Source organism: Dendrobates tinctorius, unplaced genomic scaffold (assembly GCF_039654945.1).
Source record: "Dendrobates tinctorius isolate UK_male_01 unplaced genomic scaffold, ASM3965494v1 ptg000159l, whole genome shotgun sequence".
Taxonomy (NCBI): Eukaryota; Metazoa; Chordata; class Amphibia; order Anura; family Dendrobatidae; genus Dendrobates; species Dendrobates tinctorius.
This window is the reverse complement of record NW_027361826.1, coordinates 7,260,895-7,284,120: the sequence shown is the minus strand read 5'-3', so window position 1 is coordinate 7,284,120 and position 23,226 is coordinate 7,260,895. Positions and strand designations below refer to the sequence as shown.

At 45.3% G+C, this 23,226-nt stretch overlaps 1 protein-coding gene across 1 annotated transcript in view; it reads right to left on the bottom strand.

Annotated features, from left to right (window-relative positions):
• The window catches only part of GTPBP1 (GTP binding protein 1), a 100,051-nt gene that overhangs the window by 3,422 nt on the left and 73,403 nt on the right, over positions 1-23,226 (bottom strand). Inside the window, exon 10 of the mRNA XM_073549466.1 lies at positions 5,636-5,814. Within this exon, the coding sequence (XP_073405567.1) occupies positions 5,636-5,814 (179 nt within the window). The remainder of the gene's footprint in view (positions 1-5,635; positions 5,815-23,226) is intronic.

The window sequence follows — 23,226 nt, the reverse complement described above, 5'->3', positions numbered from 1 at the left end:
AATTATCCCACCCCTTCATGCCAAACGTCACATTCAGAGGAATAACCTTTAATCCAGCACATTGCCACAATCATTCTCAGCGCTTCAATTATATTATAAATATCAATTAAATCTCAAACAATTACATGTCTTTAGTAAATAGAAGAATATTTAGATTTGAGAGTCCTCAGTGGTTGATACCTTTTAATGGCTAACTGAAAAGATGGTAACACATTGCAAGCTTTCAAGACTACTCAGGTCTCTTCATCAGGCATAGACTAATACAACATCTAACACAACATTACACATACACTAATACAACATTATTTTAGCCTGATGAAGAGACCTGAGTAGTCTCGAAAGCTTATGACTCACAAAAGAAATATCCTCCAAAAGGAGACAAACAGAGGGATATTACAAAATGGTACTTTATTGAAAAAAATTCATTAAAAAATTGGTAATAAAAGGGAATGACTTGAAATATACATGAATCAGGGACATATCAATTCACCATAGAGTACCAAAAAATGCACAAAAGCTGTTTACAAACCAGCATGCCGATCAATGAATGTAATTATGTGCCACTGAAATTGGTACACCAAAAACATGTAACATGTGAAAATCAGCACTAAAAAAACTGGGGTTATGTAAACAAATGCCCCTTATATAAAGTGCACTAGTGCTTGTAAATGTAAAGCATGGCCAAACCAAAGCATAACACTAATAAACCTGCTTGCAGAGATACTATGATCATACCTCACTGAAATCCAATTGACACACGAGTTGCTGGGATCAAAAAAAACACGCACTCTCTGAATTTGGGTATAGGCCATCGTAGGACAGTCCCCAAATAAGACATGAATGGTATAACCAATAAACACTTGCGGCAAACATATATAAACAAAAAAAGGGCATATACCTGTAATTGGCACAATGGAGTCCTGGCGTCCCTGCTGCCCCGACGCGCGTTTTGCAATCCTTCTTCGGGAGGCGTGTCAGAGCAGGGGGCACGTCAGGTTTAAATACATCACAAGCATGTTCTAATTGGACACCGCATTCTGATAGACAAGTCTCAGTAGCCAATAGCAGTACATGGCCACATGAAACTGAAACAGCGGCCGCCACCGGAAGTGACACGAAGCACTACACCGGAGGTGACGTAGAGCGCTACCTCACTCAAAATATATTAACACCGGGCTTACTACATAGCGGCATCGGTCGGATGTGACATAGAATGCAGCGGCCACAAAATGCTATGGAGTCCTGCGACCGGATATGACATACAACGCTCACTCAATTGATATATCGGCATGTACATTAAACAAATTATTAAAAGATGACAAATAATCCGATATGACACAATAAGCTATTTCAATATATACAACATGACGGTACAGCCAAATAGATCGAATTTAAATATAACATACAAAGCTGAGTCAATATGCCATGTAGTATCACGGCGCATGCGCTAGCTAGACAGAACCATATTACTAAAGGAGAGTCAATATTGCGGTCACGTGAATAGAAGTGGGACGACACTAAATGGCATAACCACAAATTACACTAAAGACCGCACATATCACTCCTGATGGTTCTGCAGCCAGCTGATGCGCTCCTACTAACTAGGACAAAGAACCAGCATAAATAGAATAAATACAGTCATGCTTAATAATAATAGTGTCAAATATTATAAGGCTATACAAATTCCTTTTATATAATTTTTATCTCAAATAATGATGAACAAAGAGACAACATTATATATCATATATCCACATGATGTATATTCGGAATTTTCTTTAGTCCAGAAGTTTCATGACATCACATGAATAGACAGAGGATAGATTACCAAAATTCAAGCTTCTATGTAAATCCAGACAAACACAGGAACCGGCATCCACAGCCGCTAGATGATCATATTTATTACAAGGGAAATTCCCACACATGATATGAAAACTAGGAAAAGACAAAGAAGTTAAAAAATGTCCCTAATATAAATAAAACATTTTAAAATTATTCAAAAAAACAAAACTATTATGCCCCCACCCCTAGTCTTCTGGACTAAAGAAAATTCCGGATATACATCATGTGGATACAGTCATATGTAAAAGTTTGGGCACCCCTATTAATGTGAACCTTTTTTCTTTATAACAATTTTGTTTTTTGCAACAGCTATTTCAGTTTCATATATCTAATAACTGATGGACTCAGTTATATTTCTGGATTCAAATGAGGTTTATTGTACTAACAGAAAATGTGCAATCTGCATTTAAACAAAATTTGACCGGTGCAAAAGTATGGGCACCTCAACATAAAAGTGACATTAATATTTTGTAGATCCTCCTTTTGCAAAAATAACAGCCTCTAGTCGCTTCCTGTAGCTATTAATGAGTTCCTGGATCCTGGATGAAGGTATTTGTGACCATTCCCGTTTACAAAACAATTCCAGTTCAGTTAAGTTTGATGGTCGCCGAGCATGGACAGCCCGATTCAAATCATCCCACAGATGTTCAATGATATTCAGGTCTGGGGACTGGGATGGCCATCCCAGAACATTGCAATTGTTCCTCTGCATGAACGCCTGAGTAGATTTGGAGCGGTGTTTTGGATCATTGTCTTGCTGAAATATCCATCCCCTGCGTAACTTCAACTTCGTCACTGATTCTTGCACATTATTGTCAAGAATCTGCTGATACTGAGTTGAATCCATGCGACCCTCAACTGTAACAAGATTCCCGGTGCCGGCATTGGCCATACAGCCCCAAAGCATGATGGAACCTCCACCAAATTTTACTGTGGGTAGCAAGTGTTTTTCTTGGAATGCTGTGTTTTTTAGCCTCCATGCATAACGCCTTTTTGTATGACCAAACAATTCAATCTTTGTTTCATCAGTCCACAGGACCTTCTTCCAAAATGTAACTGGCTTGTCCAAATGTGCTTTTGCATACCTCAGGCGACTGTTTGTGGGGTGCCTGCAGAAACGGCTTCTTTCGCATCACTCTCCCATACAGCTTCTCCTTGTGCAAAGTGCGCTGTATTGTTGACCGATGCACAGTGACACCATCTGCAGCAAGATGATGCTGCAGGTCTTTGGAGGTGGTCTGTGGATTGTCCTTGACTGTTCTCACCATTCTTCTTCTCTGCCTTTCTGATATTTTTCTTGGCCTGCCACTTCTGGGCTTAATAAGAACTGTACCTGTGTTCTTCCATTTCCTTACTATGTTCCTCACAGTGGAAACTGACAGGTTAAATCTCTGAGACAACTTTTTGTATCCTTCCCCTGAAAAGCTATGCTGAATAAGCTTTGTTTTCAGATCATTTGAGAGTTGTTTTGAGGAGCCCATGATGCCACTCTTCATGGGAGAATCAAATAGGAGAACTACTTGCAAGTGGCCACCTTAAATACCTTTTCTCATGATTTGATACACCTGGCTATGAAGTTCAAAGCTCAATGAGGTTATAAAACCAATTTAGTGCTTCAGGAAGTCAGTAAAAAGTAGTTAGGAGTGTTCAAATCAAGAAAATGATAAGGGTGCCCATAACGTTTGCACCGGTCAAATTTTGCTTAAATGCAGATTGCACATTTTCTGTTAGTACAATAAACCTCATTTGAATCCAGAAATATAACTGAGTCCATCAGTTATTAGATATATGAAACTGAAATAGCTGTTGCAAAAACCAAAATTGTTATAAAGAAAATAGGTTAACATTAATAGGGGTGCCCAAACTTTAACATATGACTGTATATCATATACAATGTTGTCTCCTTGTTCATCATTATTTGAGATAAAAATTATATAAAAGGAATTTGTATAGCCTTATAATATTTGACACTTATTATTAAGCATGACTGTATTTATTCTATTTATGCTGGTTCTTTGTCCTAGTTAGTAGGTGCGCATCAGCTGGCTGCAGAACCATCAGGAGTGATATGTGCGGTCTTTAGTGTAATTTGTGGTTATGCCATTTAGTGTCGTCCCACTTCTATTCACGTGACCGCAATATTGACTCTCCTTTAGCAATATGATTCTGTCTAGCTAGAGCATGCGCCGTGATACCACATGGCATATTGACTCAGCTTTGTATGTTATATTTAAATTCGATCTATTTGGCTGTACCGTCATGTTGTATATATTGAAATAGCTTATTGGGTCATATCGGATTATTTATGTCATGTTTTTATAATTTGTTTAGATAATGTACATGCCGATATATCAATTGAGTGAGCATTGTATGTCATATCCGGTCGCAGGACTCCATAGCATTTTGTGGCCGCTGTATTCTCTGTCCCATCCAGACGCTGACGCTATGTAGTAAGCCCGGTGTTAATATATTTTGAGTGAGGTAGCACTCTGTCACATCCGGTGTGGTGTAGTGCTTCATGTCACTTCCGGTGGCGGCCGCTGTTTCATGTGGCCATGTACTGCTATTGGCTACTGAGACTTGTCTATCAGAATGCGGTGTCCAATTAGAACACGCTTGTGATGTATTTAAACCTGCCGTGCCCCCTGCTCTGACACGCCTCCCGAAGAAGGATTGCGAAACGAGCGTCGGGGCAGCAAGGACGCCAGGACTCCACTGTGCCAATTACAGGTATATGCCCTTTTTTTGTTTATATATATATGCCACAAGTGTTTATTGGTTATACCATTCATGTCTTATTTGGGGACTGTCCTACGATAGCCTATACCCAAATTCAGGGATTGCGTTTTTTTGCTCCCAGCAACTCATGTGTCAGTTGGATTTCAGTGAGGTATGATCACTGTATCTCTGCAAGCAGGTTTATTAGTGTTATGCTTTGGTTTGACCATGCTTTACATTTACAAGCACTAGTGCACTTTATATAAGGGGCATTTGTTTACATAACCCGTTTTTTAGTGCTGATTTTCACATGTTACATGTTTTTGGTGTACCAATTTCAGTGGCACATAATTACATTCATTGATCGGCATGCTGGTTTGCAAACAGCTTTTGTGCATTTTTTGGTATTCTATGGTGATATGTCCCTGATTCATGTATATTTCGAGTCATTCCCTTTATTACCAATTTTTTAATGAATTTTTTTCAATAAAAGTACCATTTTTAATATCCCTCTGTCTCCTTTTGGAGGATATTTCTTTTGTGAGTCATATTGTCTTTTTGGAGGGGTTGTTCATATTGAGGACTCCCGCATGTGATCAAACAGTCTTGAAAGCTTGCAATGTGTTACCATCTTTTCAGTTAGCCATTAAAAGGTATCAATCACTGAGGACTCTCAATTCTAAATATTCTTCTATCTACTGGCTAACACGGTACAAAGATATACATCTTTCCTTTAGTAAATAGAACACCTCTGGCTATTATGATCTGCTGAAAGTGTGATGCATAACCAGACACCAGCTACTGGTAACGATCCTGAGGAATCTTAGACTATCCCTCATCAGCAATGGTCTCTAGTTCACCAATATTCTTGGATTGTCAAGAAAGTACTTAAAAAATGTAAGAGAAAAATGAAATAGATGCAAGGCATTGCCTCCTAATTTCATCATTTAGGAGATCTAGTCTCAAGTTCTTTTGGGATAAATAGATTTTTTTAGTATAATATTATTATAGGTATTATGGTGTTCAGCATTTGTCCGTTTTACGGCAGTTTCTATAGAAATATTTTAACAAATACTACCTTCGTTATGGTGCCGACAGCTTTGGTTCGGCCTTCTCTGAAAACCAGCCTTTGGTCTATATGCAAGTACTCAGGAGTCTTGATGAATCGGAAGTGAACGGTCGCTTTATCACCAGTACGTAGGCAGTCACGGCTCATGCTCAAGATGGTAGCAGTTTGGCGAATACTTCCACAATGTACTAAAAAGAATAAGCCTTCGTTACTTTGTATATGTAATTGACTAATCAAAATCGTTTAAAATAACGCTACGGTTAAGTGCTAATAGAAAAAAAAAAATTAAAAAAGGACATGAAATTGATAAAACAATTCCACTGAACTAAATGTTCCGTGAACAGAGAAGGGATGGAATTAGAATGACCAGGTTTTCAACATTCACAGCCATTGGACCTACAGTTCCGTGCAAAAGTATTTAGCAGGCATGCGGGGGGGGAGGAAAGAAAAAATTGTGACGTAAGTTTGCTTTAACCCCTTCATGACCCAGCCTATTTTGACCTTAATGACCTGGCCATTTTTGTCAATATTGACCAGTGTCCCTTAATGAGGTAATAACTCAGGAATGCTTTAACAGATCCTAGCGATTCTGAGATTGTTTTTTTCGTGACATATTTGGCTTCATGTTAGTGGCAAACTTAGGTCAATAATGTTTGCATTTATTTGTGAAAAAAAACGGAAATTTGGTGAAAATTTCGCAATTTTCACATTTTGAATTTTTATTCCGTTAAACCAGAGAGCTATGTGACACAAAATAGTTAATAAATAATATTTCCCACATGTCTACTTTACATCAGCACAATTTTGGAAACAAAAATTTTTTTTGTTGGGAAGTTAAGGGTTAAAAGTTGACCAGCGATTTCTCATTTTTACAACAAAATTTACAAAACAATTTTTTTAGGGACCACCACACATTTGAAGTCACTTTGAGGGGTCTATATGGCAGAAAATACCCAAAAGTTACACCATTCTAAAAACTGCACCCCTCAAGCTACTCAAAACTACATTCAAGAAGATTATTAATCCTTCAAGTGCTTCACAGCAACTAAAGCAATGTGGAAGGAAAAAATGAACATTTTAATTTTTCCAATAAAAATTTTCTTTTAGCATCAATTTTTTCATTTTCACATGGGCAACAGGATAAAATGGATCCTAAAATTTGTTGGGCAATTTCTCCTGAGTACACCGATACCTCATATGTTGTCATAAACCACTGTTTGGGCGCACGGCAGGGCTCAGAAGGGAAGGCGCGCCATTTGACTTTTTGAATGGAAAATATGCTGGAATATTTAGCGGTTGCCATGTCGCGTTTGGAGAGTCCCTGTGCGCCTAAACATTGGAGCTCCCCCACAAGTGACCCCATTTTGGAAACTAGACCCTCCAAGGAACTTATTTAGATGCATAGTGAGCACTTTGAACCGCCAGGTGCTTCACAAATTGATCCGTAAAAAAAAAAGACTTTTTTTTTCACAAATTTTCTTTTAGCCTAAGTTTTTTCATTTTCACATGGGCAACAGGATAAAATGGATCCTGAAATTTGTTGGGCAATTTCTCCTGAGTGCACAGATACCTCATATGTGGTCATAAACCACTGTTTGGGCACACGGCAGGGTCCCGAAGGGAAGGAGCACCATTTGACTTTTTGAATGGAAAATTAGCTCCAATCGTTAGTGGACACCATGTCGTGTTTGGAGAGCCCCTGTGTGCCTAAACATTGGAGCTCCCCCACAAGTGACCCCATTTTGGAAACTAGACCACCCAAGGAACTTTTCTAGATGTGTGGTGAGGACTTTGAACCCCCAACTGCTTCACAGAAGTTTATGACGCAGAGCAGTGAAAATAAAAAAATAATTTTTTTTCCTCAAAAATGATTTTTTAGCCCGCTATTTTTTATTTTCACAAGGCTAACAGGAGAAATTGGACCACAAAAGTTGTTGTGTAATTTGTCCTGAGCACACCGATACCCCATATGTCAGAGGAAACCACTGTTTGGGAGCATGGGAGAGCTCAGAAGGGAAGGAGCGCGATTTTGGAATGCAGACTGATGGGATGTTCTGCGGGCATCATGTTGCGTTTGCAGAGCCCCTGATGTGCCTAAACAGTAGAAACCCCCCACAAGTGACCCCATTTTGGAAACTAGACCCCCCCAAGGAGCTTATCTAGATGTGTAGTGAGCACTTTGAACCCCCAAGTGCTTCACAGAAGTTTATAAAAGCAGAGCCATGAAAATAAAAAATCTTTTTTTCCTCAAAAATGATTTTTTAGCCCGCTATTTTTTATTTTCACTAGGGTAACAGGATAAATTGGACCCCTAAAGTTGCTGTTCAGTTTGTCCTGAGTACGCTGGCACCCCATATGTGAGGGGGAACCACTGTTTGGGCACACGTCGGGGCTCAGAAAGGAAGGCGCGCCATTTGACTTTTTGAATGGAAAATTAGCTCCAATCGTTAGCGGACACCATGTCGTGTTTGGAGAGGCCCTGTCTGCCTACACTTTGGAGCTTCCCCATATATCACCCTATTTTGGAAACTAGACCCCCTAAGGAAGTTATCTAGATGCATAGTGAGCACTTTGAACCCCCAGGTGCTTTACAGAAGTGTATAACGCAGAGCTGTGAAAATAAAAATATTTTTTTTTCCCCTCAAAAAATGATTTTTTTTAGCCCGCTATTTTTTATTTTCACAATAGTAACAGGAGAAATTTGACCCCAAAAGTTGTTGCCCAGTTTGTCCTGAGTATGCTGGTACACAATATGTGGGGAGGGACCACTGTTTGGGCACACGTCGGGGCTCGGAAGGGAAGTAGTGACGTTTTGAAATACTGACTTAATGGAATGGTCTGCGGGCGTCATGTTACGTTTGCAGAGCCTCTGATGTGCCTAAACAGTGGAAACCCCCCACAGGTGACCCCATTTTGGAAACTAGACCCCCCCCAAGGAACTTATCTAGATGTTTGATGAGCACTTTGAACCCCCAAGTGCTTCACCGAAGTTTATAACTCAGAGCCGTGAAAACAAAAAAAATCTTTTTTTCACAAAAATCATTTTTTTAGCCCCCAATTTTTTTATTTTCCCAAGGGTAACAGGAGAAATTAGACTCCCAAAGTTGTTGTGCAATTTTTCCTGAGTACGCTGATACCCCATATGTGGGGGTAAACCACTGTTTGGGCACACGTCGGGGCTCGGAATGGAGAGAGTGCTGTTTGACATTTTGAACGCAAAATTGGCTGGAACAAATCGTGGCGCCATGTCGCGTTCGGAGACCCCGTGATGTGCCTAAACAGTGGAAACCCCTCAATTCTAACTCCAACTCTAACCCAACCCTAATAATAACCCTAACCACAACCCTAACGCCAACACACCCCTAACCCTAATCCCAACTCTAACCCTAACTACAAGCCTAACCCTAATCCCAACCCACCCCTAACCCTAATTCCAACCGTAACCCTAATTCCAACCCTAACCCCAATTCCAACCCTAACCCCAATTCCAACCCTAACCCTAATTCTAGCCCTAACCCTAATTCCAACCCTAAACCTAATTTTAACCCTAGCCCTAATTCCAGCCCTAACCCTATTTCTAACCCTATCTGTAACCCTAATTCCAACCCTAACCCTGATTCCAACCCTAACCCTAGTTCGAACCCTAAATGGAAAAAAAAAAAATTTTTTTATTTTATTTGCGCCTGGCTATGGGGGTGATAAAAGGGGGGTCTATTTACTTTTTTTTTCCATTTTGATCACTGTGAGAGTGTATCACAGTGATCAAAATGAAAAATGAACGGGCAACCGGCAAATTCATGGGCGCCGCCATCTTGGACAATGGCAGGCGCACTGCGCATGCGCCCGCCATTTTGCAAGATGGCGGCACCCATGATCCGGACGCCGGGAGCCACGGCGGGACACCGGGAGCACGATCGGAGGTCCCGGGGGGATCGGAAGGTGGGAGGGAGCGATAGGAAGGGGAGGGGGAGCAGATGATGACGGCGGCGACCGATCGCCGCCGTCCATCGGTGGCGGGGGCCGATCGGCCCCGCCAGTCGGGGTGTGTGTGTGTGTGTGTGTGTGTGTGTGTGGGGGGGGGGGGGTCGGGTGTCGGTGTCCAGCCATGTCCGATGCTACTGCAGCATCGGCCATGGCTGGATTGTAATATTTCACCAAATTTCATTGGTGAAATATTACAAATCGCTCTGATTGGCTGTTTCACTTTTAACAGCCAATCAGAGCGATCGTAGGCTCGTGGGGGCTAAGCCACGCCCCCAGGGATTAACTGTAGAGTGTCCACTGTGTGCGGGTCGGGTGACCTTTCAGTGACCCCGATCACCCGACCCGCAGGGGGGCTATTTATAGCATGACGCCTACGTAGGCGTCATAGGTCGTTTGGGCACGACTTTTCATGACACCTACGTAGGCGTCATGGGTCGTGAAGTGTGATAAATGCACCGTAAAATCCATTTCTCCGAGATGCTCATTGGGGGACACAGGACTGTGGGTGTATGCTACTGCCGCCTGGAGGCTGACACGAAGTGAAAACAAAAAAAAAAGAAAAAAAAAGAAAAGAAGAGGATAGCTCCCACTCCGCCGTATACACCCTCGCCCCAATTGCGTATGGAAACCAGTTTGGTGCAAAAGCAGGAGATCAAAAATAAGACAAAATCAACCTTAATGCAGGTAACAACATGTCTAGAAAACACACCAAGTATTATAAATACAGATTAATAAAAAAAATAAACAAGAGCCAATTGGCTAACAGGGTGGGTGCTGTGTCTCCCAATGAGCGTCTGAGAAAAGGATTTTACGGCGAGTTTATCACAAAAATCCATGTTTCTCCTTCGCCTCATTGGGGGACACAGGACTGTGGGACGTCCTAAAGCAGTCCCTGGGTGGGAAGTTGACTCACCGATCCAAGCTACATGCACCTCCTGTCTAAAGGTGCGCCACCGCTGCTTGGAGAATCCTTCTACCCAGGCTCGCGTCTGCTGAAGCCTGAGTATGAATATTGTAGTGCTTGGTAAATGTGTGCAGGCTGGACCAGGTTGCCGCCTTGCAAACCTGTTCCGCCGATGCCTGGTGCCGGAGAGCCCAAGAGGCGCCCACTGCCCGAGTAGAGTGTGCTCTGATCCCTGCTGGAACTGGTGCGCCTCTGATGCGGTAAGACTCTTGAATAGTCAAACGAATCCACCTAGCTATGGTTAAACTTGAGGCAGCGAGCCCCTTCCTGCGACACTCGGGGAGCACGATCAGCGCGTCTGATTGACGAAAGGGTGCCGTCCGTGACACGTACCTCCTGAGAGCTCTCACCAAATCCAACGTATGAAGAGCCTTTTCCACACGGTGTACCGGTGCCAGACAAAAAGAGGGCAAGAGAATATCCTCATTAATGTGAAATGAGGAAACTACCTTTGGCACAAAAGGAGGAGCTGGTCTGAGAACCACCTTATCCTTGTGGAAAATCAGAATCGGGGCTCGACAAGATAGAGCTGCCAGATCCGATACCCGCCTGATTGAGATTATAGCTACAAAGAATACCACCTTCTAGGAAAGGTACGACAAGGACACCTCCTGTAGCGGTTCGAATGGAGCTTCCTGCAGAACACCTAGGACCAGGTTAAGGTACCGTGCGCCTTATAGGGAGGTACCAAGTGGGAGACTCCCTGGATGAAAGTCTTTACCTGCAAATTGGTAGCAATCCAGCGCTGGAACAGGACGGATAAAGCCGATATCTGTCTCCTGAGGGAACTTGGGGCCAAACCCGAGTCTAAGCCAGACTGGAGAAAGGCCAAAATGTTGGGAATAGAGAATCTCAGCAGAGAACAACCGTGGTCCCGACACCATGAGAAGAAAACCTTCCAGGTTTGGTGGTAAATTCGTGCTGAGGCGGGCTTCTGGGCGCTAACCATTGTAGCAACCACCTCGTGCCGAAACACCGCCTGGGTCATAATGCAAGATTCAACGACCAAGCCGTCAAACACAGGGCCCCTGAGTTCGGGTGGAAGATCGGGCCCTAGGAAAGCAGATCTGGGCGTTCTGGCAGCCGCCAGGGAATGTCGGCGAGTAGCTGCACTAGATCTGCGTACCACGCCCGACAGGGCCAGCAGAATCGCTGGAACCCCTTTCTGCCTTGATCTTCTTGATGACTCTCAGAAGCAGTGGCAGTGGGGGAAATAGATATGGGAGGCGAAACTGGCTCCATGGCAGAACCAACGCATCCACGGCGATCGCCTGCGAGTCCCGCTACCGAGCGACAAATGTGGGCACCTTGGCGTTCACCCAGGAGGCCATTAGGTTCACATCCAGAGTTCCCCACCATTGGCAAATTTGCCGGAAGACCTCGGGGTGTAGTGACCATTCCCCGGACGCAAGACCCTGCCGGCTGAGGAAGTCTGCCGCCCAGTTCTCTACGCCCGGGATGTGGACTGCCGATATGACCGAGTGGTTCCTCTCGGCCCAGTGAAGAACGTGCCCCAACTCGCGCATGGTTGCTCTGCTGCGGGTGCCCCCCTGATTTATGTAAGCCACCGCTGTGGCGTTGTCCGACTGAATCCGGACGGGACGGCCTGCTAGAAGTTGATGAAAATGTTGCAGAGCCAGCTGGATCGCTCGTATCTCTAACAAGTTGATCGGGAGGAGTGCCTCCTGCGGCGACCACCGTCCCTGGGTCGTGTGATGGCGAAAAACCGCTCCCCAGCCGAGGAGGCTGGCGTTGGTTGTGATCACCAGCCAATGGTCTGGGGGAAAAAAGGTTTCCCCTGAAGAGAGGACCTGATTGTCCACCACCTGAGTGCCTGTTTGACCTGCGTGGACAACTGGCACCGGTGATCGAGCATGAATGAGTTCTTGTCCCAGGATAAGAGGGCGTGCTGCAGGGGGCGAAGATGGAGCTAGGCGAACGGAATCTCTTCCATTGCTGCCACCATTCTCCCTAGGATCCTCATGCAGAAACGGATGGTATGAGGGACTGGTTGGCGAAGTGTCTGGTCTCCCTGCCGGAGAGCTAGGGCCTTGTCTCGAGGGAGAATTACCAACCCTCGGGAGGTGTTGAAGATTATTCCTAAGAAGGAAATCCTCTGGGCTGGGACAAGGGAAGATTTTTTCAGGTTGACCAACCACCCTAAGCGGGAAAGTATCTAGCGTGATGTTGACATTCTCCTCGCATGCCCGAAATGAAGGGCCCTTGACCAAGAGGTTGTCTAGGTAAGGTAAGACGACTATGCCCCGGGAGTGTAGGATGGCCATGAGACTGCCATGACCTTTGTGAACACACTGGGGGCGGTCGCTAGCCCAAAGGGCAGCACTGCGAACTGGAAGTGTAGACCGTTGATGGCGAAGCGTAGAAATCTTTGATGCGGAGGGAAAATGGGGATATGTAGGTAGGCGTCCTGGATATTGATAGAGGCCAAATATTCTCCCTGCCCCATGGCAGATATGACTGAACGGAAAGACTCCATCCAGAAATGTCTGATCCTGATAAATCTGTTCAGGAGCTTCAGATCTAAAATGGGCCTGACAGTCCCGTCCTTTTTGGGGACCGTGAACAGGTTGGAATAGAAGCCCCGAGCTTTCTTGTTTTCTGGAACGGGAATAACGACTCCATTGTGCTGGAGCAATTCGATGGCCTTTAGTAAAGCCCTTGCTCGGGTCTCCACCTTGGGAGGGCGGGAAAGAAAAAAAAAAAAGTCTTGGGGGTACCTGACAAATTCTATCTTGTAACCCGAGGACACAGCTCTCTAACCCATGTGTCATGTGCGACGGTAAGCCAGACGTGGCAAAACCAGAGTAGGCGACCGCCTACCTTGCTGATGTCGCCTGGCAAATGCCTCGAGTCATTTGGCTGAGGACCTCTGGGACCTGGGTCCCTTTGACCTGGGCTGGTGACTACGCATCCTCCCCAACGGGTTTGCTCTAAATGAGACTTGACGATCCCTGTCCTGGTTGGGGCGACCTGAAGCGGCGGAATTGGTTGCTGCAGTCCACTCGGGGTTGCGAAAGGCCCGGAAACGTGGCTGAAACTGGTGAAGAACCGGCTGTTTGACCCTCTGTTGAGGGAGAAAACCGCTCTTCCCCCTGTGGAGTCAGGGATGAGCTGATCTAACCTCTCCGAATAGGTGGCCACTTTGATAAGGCAGAGAAGTCAAGGACTTCTTGGAGGTTGAATCGGCCCGCCATGTCCTTAACCATAGAGCTCTCCTAATGGAAATTGCATTCTCTGCAGCAAGTGCCGCGCAGTTGGCCGCATCTAAAGAAGCACTTATTAAGTAGTCCCCGGCCATAGCGATCTGATTTGCAATCTCTGATACCTCTGTTGGTAGGTCAATATCTTGCAAAGCTCTGATCAATGATTCTGACCAAGAAATCATGGCCTTGGCTACCCACGTTGCCACGAACGAGGGAGAATGCTGACCCTGATGCCTCAAACACTGAGCGAGCAAAGCTTTCTATGAGGCGATCAGTGGGATCCTTAATAGAACCACTAGGTATGGCTAACAGGGTTTTAGAGGCCAAGCGTGACACGGGTGGATCTAACCGTTTGGGATTCCGCCCATTTTTTACGGAGATCCGTGGCAAACGGATACCTTGCCTCGAGCGCCTTCTGGCCCGAGAAGCACCAGTCTGGCCGCTCCCTGTATCGTTGCACTGTCCTCAAATTCTGGGTGAGTGCAAAATACTCTATGAGGCCGCTTGACTCGCTTAAATGACACCTTATGGCCTGAAGTCAAGGTGGAATCACATCCTCAATCCCCAGAGTTTGGTTGACGGCCTCAATGAGGCTGTCAACTGTTTCCTGGTAACCCCGGGTATCTAGGTCAAGGGGTTTGTCCGAGTTGTAATCTGAGCTTTGCTCACTATCGACTACTGGTGAAGGAGAGCGAGAAGCAGAACTCACGGTTGCTGAGGCACCGGATGGACCGGGAGACGCCGTGTGGGTTCGTTTCCCCTGCGTCTGCCTGGAGTGAGAGCGGGCCCTGCAGGCCAGAGGCTCCTGTAAGGTGGAGGACCCCTCTAAGACAGGCGAGCCAATATCCCTGCCCCTATCTGGGGCGCAAAGGGACGCCATAGACTGCGACAGAGAGAGCCCATTCCGGGGGAACTTGGTACACTGGGCTCGGTCACAGGGGAGGGCTCCTGGGCGCGTTCAGAATCGCAGGCTTCGCATAATCGCTTGCTCTGCGCCTGCGGTAAAGCAGACCGACAGGAGATGCATGCAGCGTATAGAAACGTGTGCGTCTTAGCTTTTCCGGACATGCTGCATCGGCCAGGCATCAGCACTGCAGACCGCTGGGGGAGAGTGTGCACTCTTCGTTTTCACCAAGTTCGGCCTCTCGGGGGGTAGCACTTACCCTAGTCCTGTGCCCCCTCGAAGCGCAGAGCGTCGCTCAATTAAAAAATGTGCGCGCATCAGCTGCGGGCGGTACTTCCGCCTGCAGCCTAACGTCGGGCCGAAGCCGGGGGCAAAATTTCTTCGACGCCCGCCCAGGCCCGCCGGAAGTGACGCGACGAAGGAGGGCGGAACTTCCGCCCGAGGCCTAGCGACGGCCGAAGCCGGGGGCTGGATTTACAATGTCCGCCCGCGTCGAGGGGGGGGGGTTAGGCGGAGCCGCCGGTCACGGAGGCCTAGGCCCTGAACGCCCATAAACCCGCGCTGGCGCTATTCTGCAGCAGCGCTGCACCGCTCTGACCCCCGACCCCCAGGAGAAAAGGCTAAGGGTCGCCAGCCCTGTGGAACGCCTGCAGGAGCCCTCCCAGGCCACCCTCCTCCGTGATTGCTTCAGCTCCAGCTCAGGTTAGAGGGGAGGGGGGCCGCATATAAGGACGGTGCAGGCACCTTAGCTCCATCTTTCCCTCCAAGGGATGAGGAGAGGGACCGTCCGCCGCCTTGGAGCACCGCAGTCTACCATTGGTGGTGCAGTGGGGGCCGCACGGACCATGCTTGTGCCTCTGTACAGCCTAGGGTTTCAATACCTTAGGGTGGTCAGGGCTAAGTCCGGCATCATGTCCCACGTCGTGGGAGAGGATACGTGGAGGCGACACTCGCATGTGCTCGCCCATTGTTGGTTTGGGGAGATCAGACCCTTTCAATAGGGTCCGTCGCCCCAGTCTCATCTTCATAGAAAAAAGGGGGGAAAAAAAAAAAAAAAGTAGGTCTGGAAAAAGACAGACGTGTGTGCTTCCAATGGACACTAAGCATGAACTGGTTTCTGGCCGCAATCGGGGCGAGGGTGTTTACGGCGGAGGAGGAGCTAACCTTTTTTTTCCCCACTTAGTGTCAGCCTCCAGGCGGCAGTAGCATACACCCATAGTCCACAGTCCTTTGTCCCCAAATGAGGCGAAGGAGAAAAACAGAAGTGTTTTATTATGAATAGAATGCAAAGTGATTGCACAAAAAAAGAGAAATCTAAATCTAATAAAAATTTCCTGTGATGACACTTTACCTTCAAAACAGGATGAAATCTTGTACATACATTCATACCAAGTCAGGGATTTTGTAGGATTACAGTCAGGTACATCAGTAAACAATTGTACCAAACAAGTGATAATGATCATTGTTTCCATATGCAGGTTGAAAGATGGTCATTAACCAAAACAGAAGCAGCTATGTAGGAGGCTTAAGGAACAGCCAAACACTGCTAAACTTATGTGGAAAAGGAAAAGGGGAGAATTCTGTGCTGCTGGTAGAAGGTAATAAATCCAGGTCAACACTAGGAGAATTTGTAGTTTCTTTATAATGTCAATGCTTTTCTAAGTACCATACTTCATTTTCGGGACAAAAAAAAAAAAAAAAAATCTTGATATGTTTTTTTGTCCCGAAGTATGGTACTTTGAAACGCATAGACATAATAAAAGTATGGCATATTATCCTAGAGTGGACCTGAATTTATTACCTTCTACCAGCAGCACGGAATTCTCCACTTTTTCCTTGCAGAGAATTCTGCTTGGTTTTTGGACCTGCTGCAACTGGGATTACATGCTCACTTAAAATGTTATGTGATCACAATATTATCAGTTTAGCAAAATCTTTAATTAATTTTATCTAATTTAACCAGATAAGACCCTATTGAGCTTCTCTCTTCCCTAGTATTCCTAAACTCTGCTACAATTGCGAGGCTGTGGAGAAAGGGTCGTGTCACTGGTCCTATACTTTGGGAAGACTGAGCATTTCAAGAAGTCAATTTTTTAGTCACTGCATCAGTAAGGACTCTCACAGGCAAAGATTTCAAAGTAGACCGGGGCTTCAAATGTGCTGTTCACGTCCTCTTGAAGAAGCACCAAGAAATGGGCAACATCGAGGACCGCAGATGAAGTGATCGGCCAAGAAAACTTGCAGCAGATGAAAGACACAGCATGCTTACTTCCCTTCAAATTTGGAAAATTTCTAGTAGTGCCATCAGCTTAGAACTGGCAGGAAACAGTAGGACACAGTTACACCCATCTACAGTTCTGAAAAGTGTGGCTAGAAATGGTGCTAATGAAAAAACTGTGGCCAAAAAGCCATACATTTGACATGTAATCAAGACCAAGTAACGCAACTAAAAACATAGGAAGAGGGGTCCATAGAACTGGCTTCAGGTGATCTGGACTGGAGTCAAATTTTCAAATATTTTGCTATAACAGAAGTTTTTTTCGTTGAAAGGCTGGACAGCGGTACATTAAATAGTGTCTGCAGGAAACAGGCATGATGGAGACTAGTTGCAAGCTTAAAGGGAAGGTGCCATCCAAAAAATTTTTTTTCAGCAATTGAAAAAATGTAAAGAATTAATGTTTACATTTTCTTAAAAAATATTATCGTTTGTTTTTAATTTTGCAAAATATGAAAAATAATTTTAAAAAGTTTGGCATTTCCACTTGTTAACACTAGGGGGAGCAGCTACTGAAATCTGGCACAAAAACCTATGACATCTATAGACACAGTGAGCAGCCATTTTGATGGGGCTTGCAAAGTTACTGACTGTCTTTGCATGTAAAGTCTGGATCAGAACAGGCCATCAATCAGCAGACATGTTTCCTGGATTTCTGTGGAGCAGACAAGCAGACGGTCCATCCATGTGAATAAAACACAGCGCTCTTTGTACAATCCCTGGCACCGAACAGGGCGCCCCCCACAGACCAGCACACTGCTCTCCTGAAATACTCTGTGCTGCTGTCGCCCTGCTCCTTCCACCATACATCAGGCCCCTGTCCCCTCGGTTTCACACATCGCCAGGATGGGATCTGAGGAGAGGAATGGGGTCTTCGGTCACCGAGGATGGCAGGCAGCAAGGATTCTGGGAGCAGAGTGACAGCAGCACAGAGTATTTCAGGAGAGCAGTATCACACAGGATAGGATTAGATACACGGCTCAGCAGGCAGCATCACACAGGATAGGATTAGATACACAGCTCAGCAGTCAGTATCACACAGAAGAGGATTAGATACACGGCTCAGCAGGCAGTATCACACAGGAGAGGATTAGATACACGGCTCAGAATACAGTATCACACAGGATAGGATTAGATACACAGCTCAGCAGACAGTATCACACAGGAGAGGATTAGATACACGGCTCAGCAGAAAGTATCACACAGGAGAGGATTAGATACACGGCTCAGAATACTGTATCACACAGGATAGGATTAGATACACGGCTCAGCAGGCAGCATCACACAGGATAGGATTAGATACACAGCTCAGCAGTCAGTATCACACAGAAGAGGATTAGATACACGGCTCAGCAGGCAGTATCACACAGGAGAGGATTAGATACCCGGCTCAGAATACAGTATCACACAGGATAGGATTAGATACACAGCTCAGCAGACAGTATCACACAGGAGAGGATTAGATACACGGCTCAGCAGAAAGTATCACACAGGAGAGGATTAGATACACGGCTCAGAATACAGTATCACACAGGATAGGATTAGATACACGGCTCAGCAGTCAGTATCACACAGGATAGGATTACATACACGGCTCAGCAGTCAGTATCACACAGGAGAGGATTAGATACACGGCTCAGCAGGCAGTATCACACAGAAGAGGATTAGATGCACGGCTCAGCAGGCAGTATCACACAGGAGAGGATTAGATGCACAGCTCAGCAGGCAGTATCACACAGGAGAGGATTAGATGCACGGCTCAGCAGACAGTATTACAGATAAGCCCACACTGGTGAAACTTCCAGCCCCCCCCAATTATACACAAGACTATGGGCTGTATAAGTCACTGTCCTCCTCAGACAGCCATAAAAGCAAAGGTGTCAGATTACCGGAGATCACTGGGGCTGTGTGTGAGGAGGCGGAGACAGAGCAGGAGGACGCTGGAGCAGGAAGCACAGGGCTGAGCCTGGAGCAGGACAGAGGAGCATAGAGGAAAGTCAACCGCACTCACCACTCTCCAGCTCCAGTGAGCGCTTCTCTCCTCTGCTGACCACCTTCTCCTTTTCTTCAGCCTCTCCTCACAACACAGGACCTGTTATGCCACAAGTGGTCCTGTGATAGAGGGTAAGTGGAGCTCAGCAGATAGCACTGGGCTACAGTAAAATGGCCCCCAGCCACACCTACAGCAGTGAATGGTGCAGCCCACAGGGGCGTGCCCAGTTCTCTGCTACTGAGGCTGCAATGTGCGGTCGGAAGCCGACCGCAGTTTCCTATGTGCAGGGACGGCCATATTTGCAGACTGTATGAGTCCTCCACAGATCTGCAAATCAAGATGTCAGCGCCCAGTGGCTACATGAAAACATTATTACAAACAAACCATAAATCCTGGTTAGTACAACATTTGCTGAAACAACATGTTTTGTAACTTACTATTTTTTTGCAAATTATATAAAATTGCGGCACCTTCCCTTTAAGACTGCATTTCAGGAACTAGAGTTGGGGGATTTAACCAGGATTAAAGATGTCCTTAATGCTGAGAAATACAGGTAGATACGTGCCCATCATGCAATACAGTCAGGGAGGCATAGGATTAGCGCCAAAATTATTCTGTAGCAGGTGAATCGCCCAAATAATACAGCCAATGTTATTAAGAACCATCTTCAGAATAAAGAAGGAGTCCTGGAAGTGATGGTAATCCCCCCACAGCGCCCTGATATCATCGAGTATGTCTGGGATTACATGAAGAGACAGAAGATCTGTGCTTAGTTCTTAACCCCTTCCCGACCTGTGACAGCGTATGCGTCATGAAAGTCGGTGCCAATCCGACCTATGACGCATACCCTGTGTCATGAATTCAAAGCACCCCTGCGGGTCGGGTGACCGGGGTCAATGAAAGGTCACCTGACCCGCAGATACAGGGGGCTTTGTAATTCACCACAGGGGGCGTCGCTTCGCCCCCACGTGGCTACGATCGCTCTGATTGGCTGTTTCACTTTTAGCAGCCAATCAGAGCGATACTAATATTTCATCAATGAAAATTGATGAAATCTTACAATCCAGCCATGGCCGATGCTGCAGTAGCATCGGACATGGCTGGAGACACCGATTCGACCCCCCCCCCCCACCGGCGATCGCCCCCCCCACCCCCGCCACTGAATGACAGCGGCGATCTGCCGCCGCTGTCATCATCTGCCCCCCCTCCCATTCCCTCCGCTCCCCGCCAGCTTCCGATAACCCCCTCACCCACTCTCACCGCCCCCGGCACCTTCTAAGTCCCCCTGTCGCTCCCGGTGTCCGGCGGGTCCGGTTCATGGGCGCCGCCATCTTGGAAAATGGCGGGTGCATGCGCAGTGCGCCCGCCCGAATCTGCCGGCTGCAGATTCCATTATTTCATTTTGATCACTCTCACAGTGATCAAAATGAAATAAAAAGTAAATGAACCCCCCGATTATCATCCCCATAGGTAGGCATAACTAATAAAATAAAGAAAATAATTTTATTTTTCCATCAGGGTTAGGGTTGGAATTAGGGTTAGGGTTGGAATTAGGGTTAGGGTTAGGCTTGTGGTTAGTGTTATGGTTAGTGTTGGGGTTAGGTTTATGGTTAGGGTTGGGATTAGGGTTAGGGATGTGTTGGGGTTAGGGTTGTGGTTAGGGGTGCTTTGGGGTTAGGGTTGGAGTTAGAATTGAGGGGTTTCCACTGTTTAGGCACACCAGGGGGTCTCCAAACGCGATATGGTGCAACCTTTGATTCCAGCCAATTTTGCATTCAAAAAGTCAAACGGTGCTCCCTCCCTTCCAAGCCCCGACGTGTGCCCAAACAGTGGTTTACCCCCACATATGGGGTATCAGCGTACTCAGGAAAAATTGCACAACAACTTTTGGGGTCTAATTTCTCCTGTTAACCTTGGGAAAATAAAAAATTGGGGGCTAAAAAATTATTTGTGTGGAAAAAAAAATGTTTTTTTTCATTTTCACGTCTCTGCATTATAAACTTCTGTGAAGCACTTGGGGGTTGAAAGTGCTCACCATACATCTACATAAGTTCCTTGGAAGGTCTAGATTCCAAAATGGGGTCACTTGTGGGGGGTTTCTACTATTTAGGCACACAGGGGCTCAGCAAATGTAACATGACGCCCGCAGACCATTCCATCAAAGTCAGCATTTCAAAATGTCACTACTTCCCTGCTGAGACCCAACGTGTGCCCAAACAGTGGTTCCCCCCCACATATGGGGTACCAGCGTACTCAGGACAAACTGGAAAACAACTTTTAGGGTCCAATTTATCCTGGTACCCTTGTGAAAATAAAAAATTGCGGACTAAAAAAATTTTTTTTTTTTTTTTTTTTTAGGAAAAAAAAAAAAGATTTTTTATTTTCACTGCTCTGCATTATAAACTTCTGTGAAGTACCTGGGGGTTCAAAGTGCTCACCATGCATCTAGATAAGTTCCTTAGGGGGTCTAGTTTCCAAAATGGGGTCATTTGTGGGGGAGCTCCAAACACGACATGGTGTCCGCTAACGATTTGAGCTAATTTTCATTTCAAAAAGTCAAATGGCGCTCATTCCCTTCTGCGCCCTGCCGTGCACCCAAACAGTGCCCCCCCCCACATATGGGGTACCAGCGTACTCAGGACAATCTGGACAACAACTTTTGTGGTCCAATTTCTCCTGTTACCCTTGTGAAAATAAAAAATAGTGTACTAAAAAATCATTTTTGAGGAAAAAAAAAATATGATTTTTTATTTTCACTGCTCTATGTTAACTTTTGTGAGGCACTTGGGGGTTCAAAGCAGGGCTGTGGAGTCGGTAAGCCACAGTTGCGACTCTGACTCCTGGATTTTATCAGGCTCCGACTCCGGCTCCTTCATAAATGGCCAATTCATAACAACAAATTTACTGTTGTAAAATATTAAACATCGTGCTTATTCAGTTTCTCACCATCATATAAGTAATCAGACCACTAAGAGCTAAAACTACATTTATTAGAATACAATTAGAATATAGCAAATAACTTTTATCAACTTTTCTAAACTGTAAGTAAATATGCAATAAACACTTTTATGCAGTTAATAAGAAGAAATCTATAAATTTGTCCTCAGAAAAAGTATTGCCTCTGTCAGATCCTCCTTCATGGATGCCCTCAAATCTGATCTAATTATTTTGAGAGCAGAGAACAACCTCTCTACACTAACTTGTGTTGGTGGCAAAGCAGTAACCACTCGGGCAACATCTCTGACAATGTCAGGATACAGAGGAATCGCTTGTTGCACTGTTATTTTTGATGAACGGTCAAATTTCTCAATTTCTTTTAGTGCACATGAAAAATTCTGCTGAAATGTACTGGCTGTGTTCCTTGATGGGGGATGACTCTTCTTCTATGCGGGAAAGCTTTGCACGGTCCTTGTGATCCAAATATTTTTCGAAATTAAATTCTTCATCAGTTGATGATGAGGGTGAAGATGTGGCAGGACGACCAAATTCTTCTTGTTCCTCCTGACTGTTCTGCAACCCTTTCATCCTTACTGCTATTTCAAACAGAGCTTCTTTTCCTTTACTTAGCTGTTGATCATCTAGAAGAATCCGATGCATTGGGTCTACATAAACAGCTGCCAAAAGAATGTTATTTTGTAATAGTAGCTCCTCTCTCCGTTTCATTGATGTAGCAATGCCACTTGCAATTAACCCTCCTCTTTGGGACAGGCGAAACATCAGGTTCTTCTACTCCTTTAAGAAAATACCTGGAGTTAAGTCCTCTGCTTGTAATTTTTTAGTCACTGTAAATGGGTGCTCTAGCAATTTTTCCAGCTCAGTCACCTGATTCCACTGACTTTAATTTAGCGTCAGTTGAGGGTTAGCCATGTCTACAAGAAAGGTTTTCAGTTCAACCAAGCGCTGAATCATTAAGTACTGCCCCATCGTGTGGCTTGATCAATAATTGCCCCTTTTCCAGCACGTCTCTTCAAAATTGAGTCAACTTTAGGGGTTCTGGCAACAGTAGCCAATTTTCTCACCTTGCCAATCAGTGCAGCAGCATGTCCTTCTTACAGACTCTCTCTTATAGCCAGCTGTAGCGTATGCACAACACAGCGCATGTGATGAATGAAAGAACATATTGACACAGTTTCAACAAGATCATCTAAACTATCATGTTGCTGTTCATCTGAAGCAACTTCAGTTTGCTCCTCAGTTACAATACTGTGTTCCTCTATTTCAAACATTTCTGTGTCTGTGGACCCAGAATGTTCTTC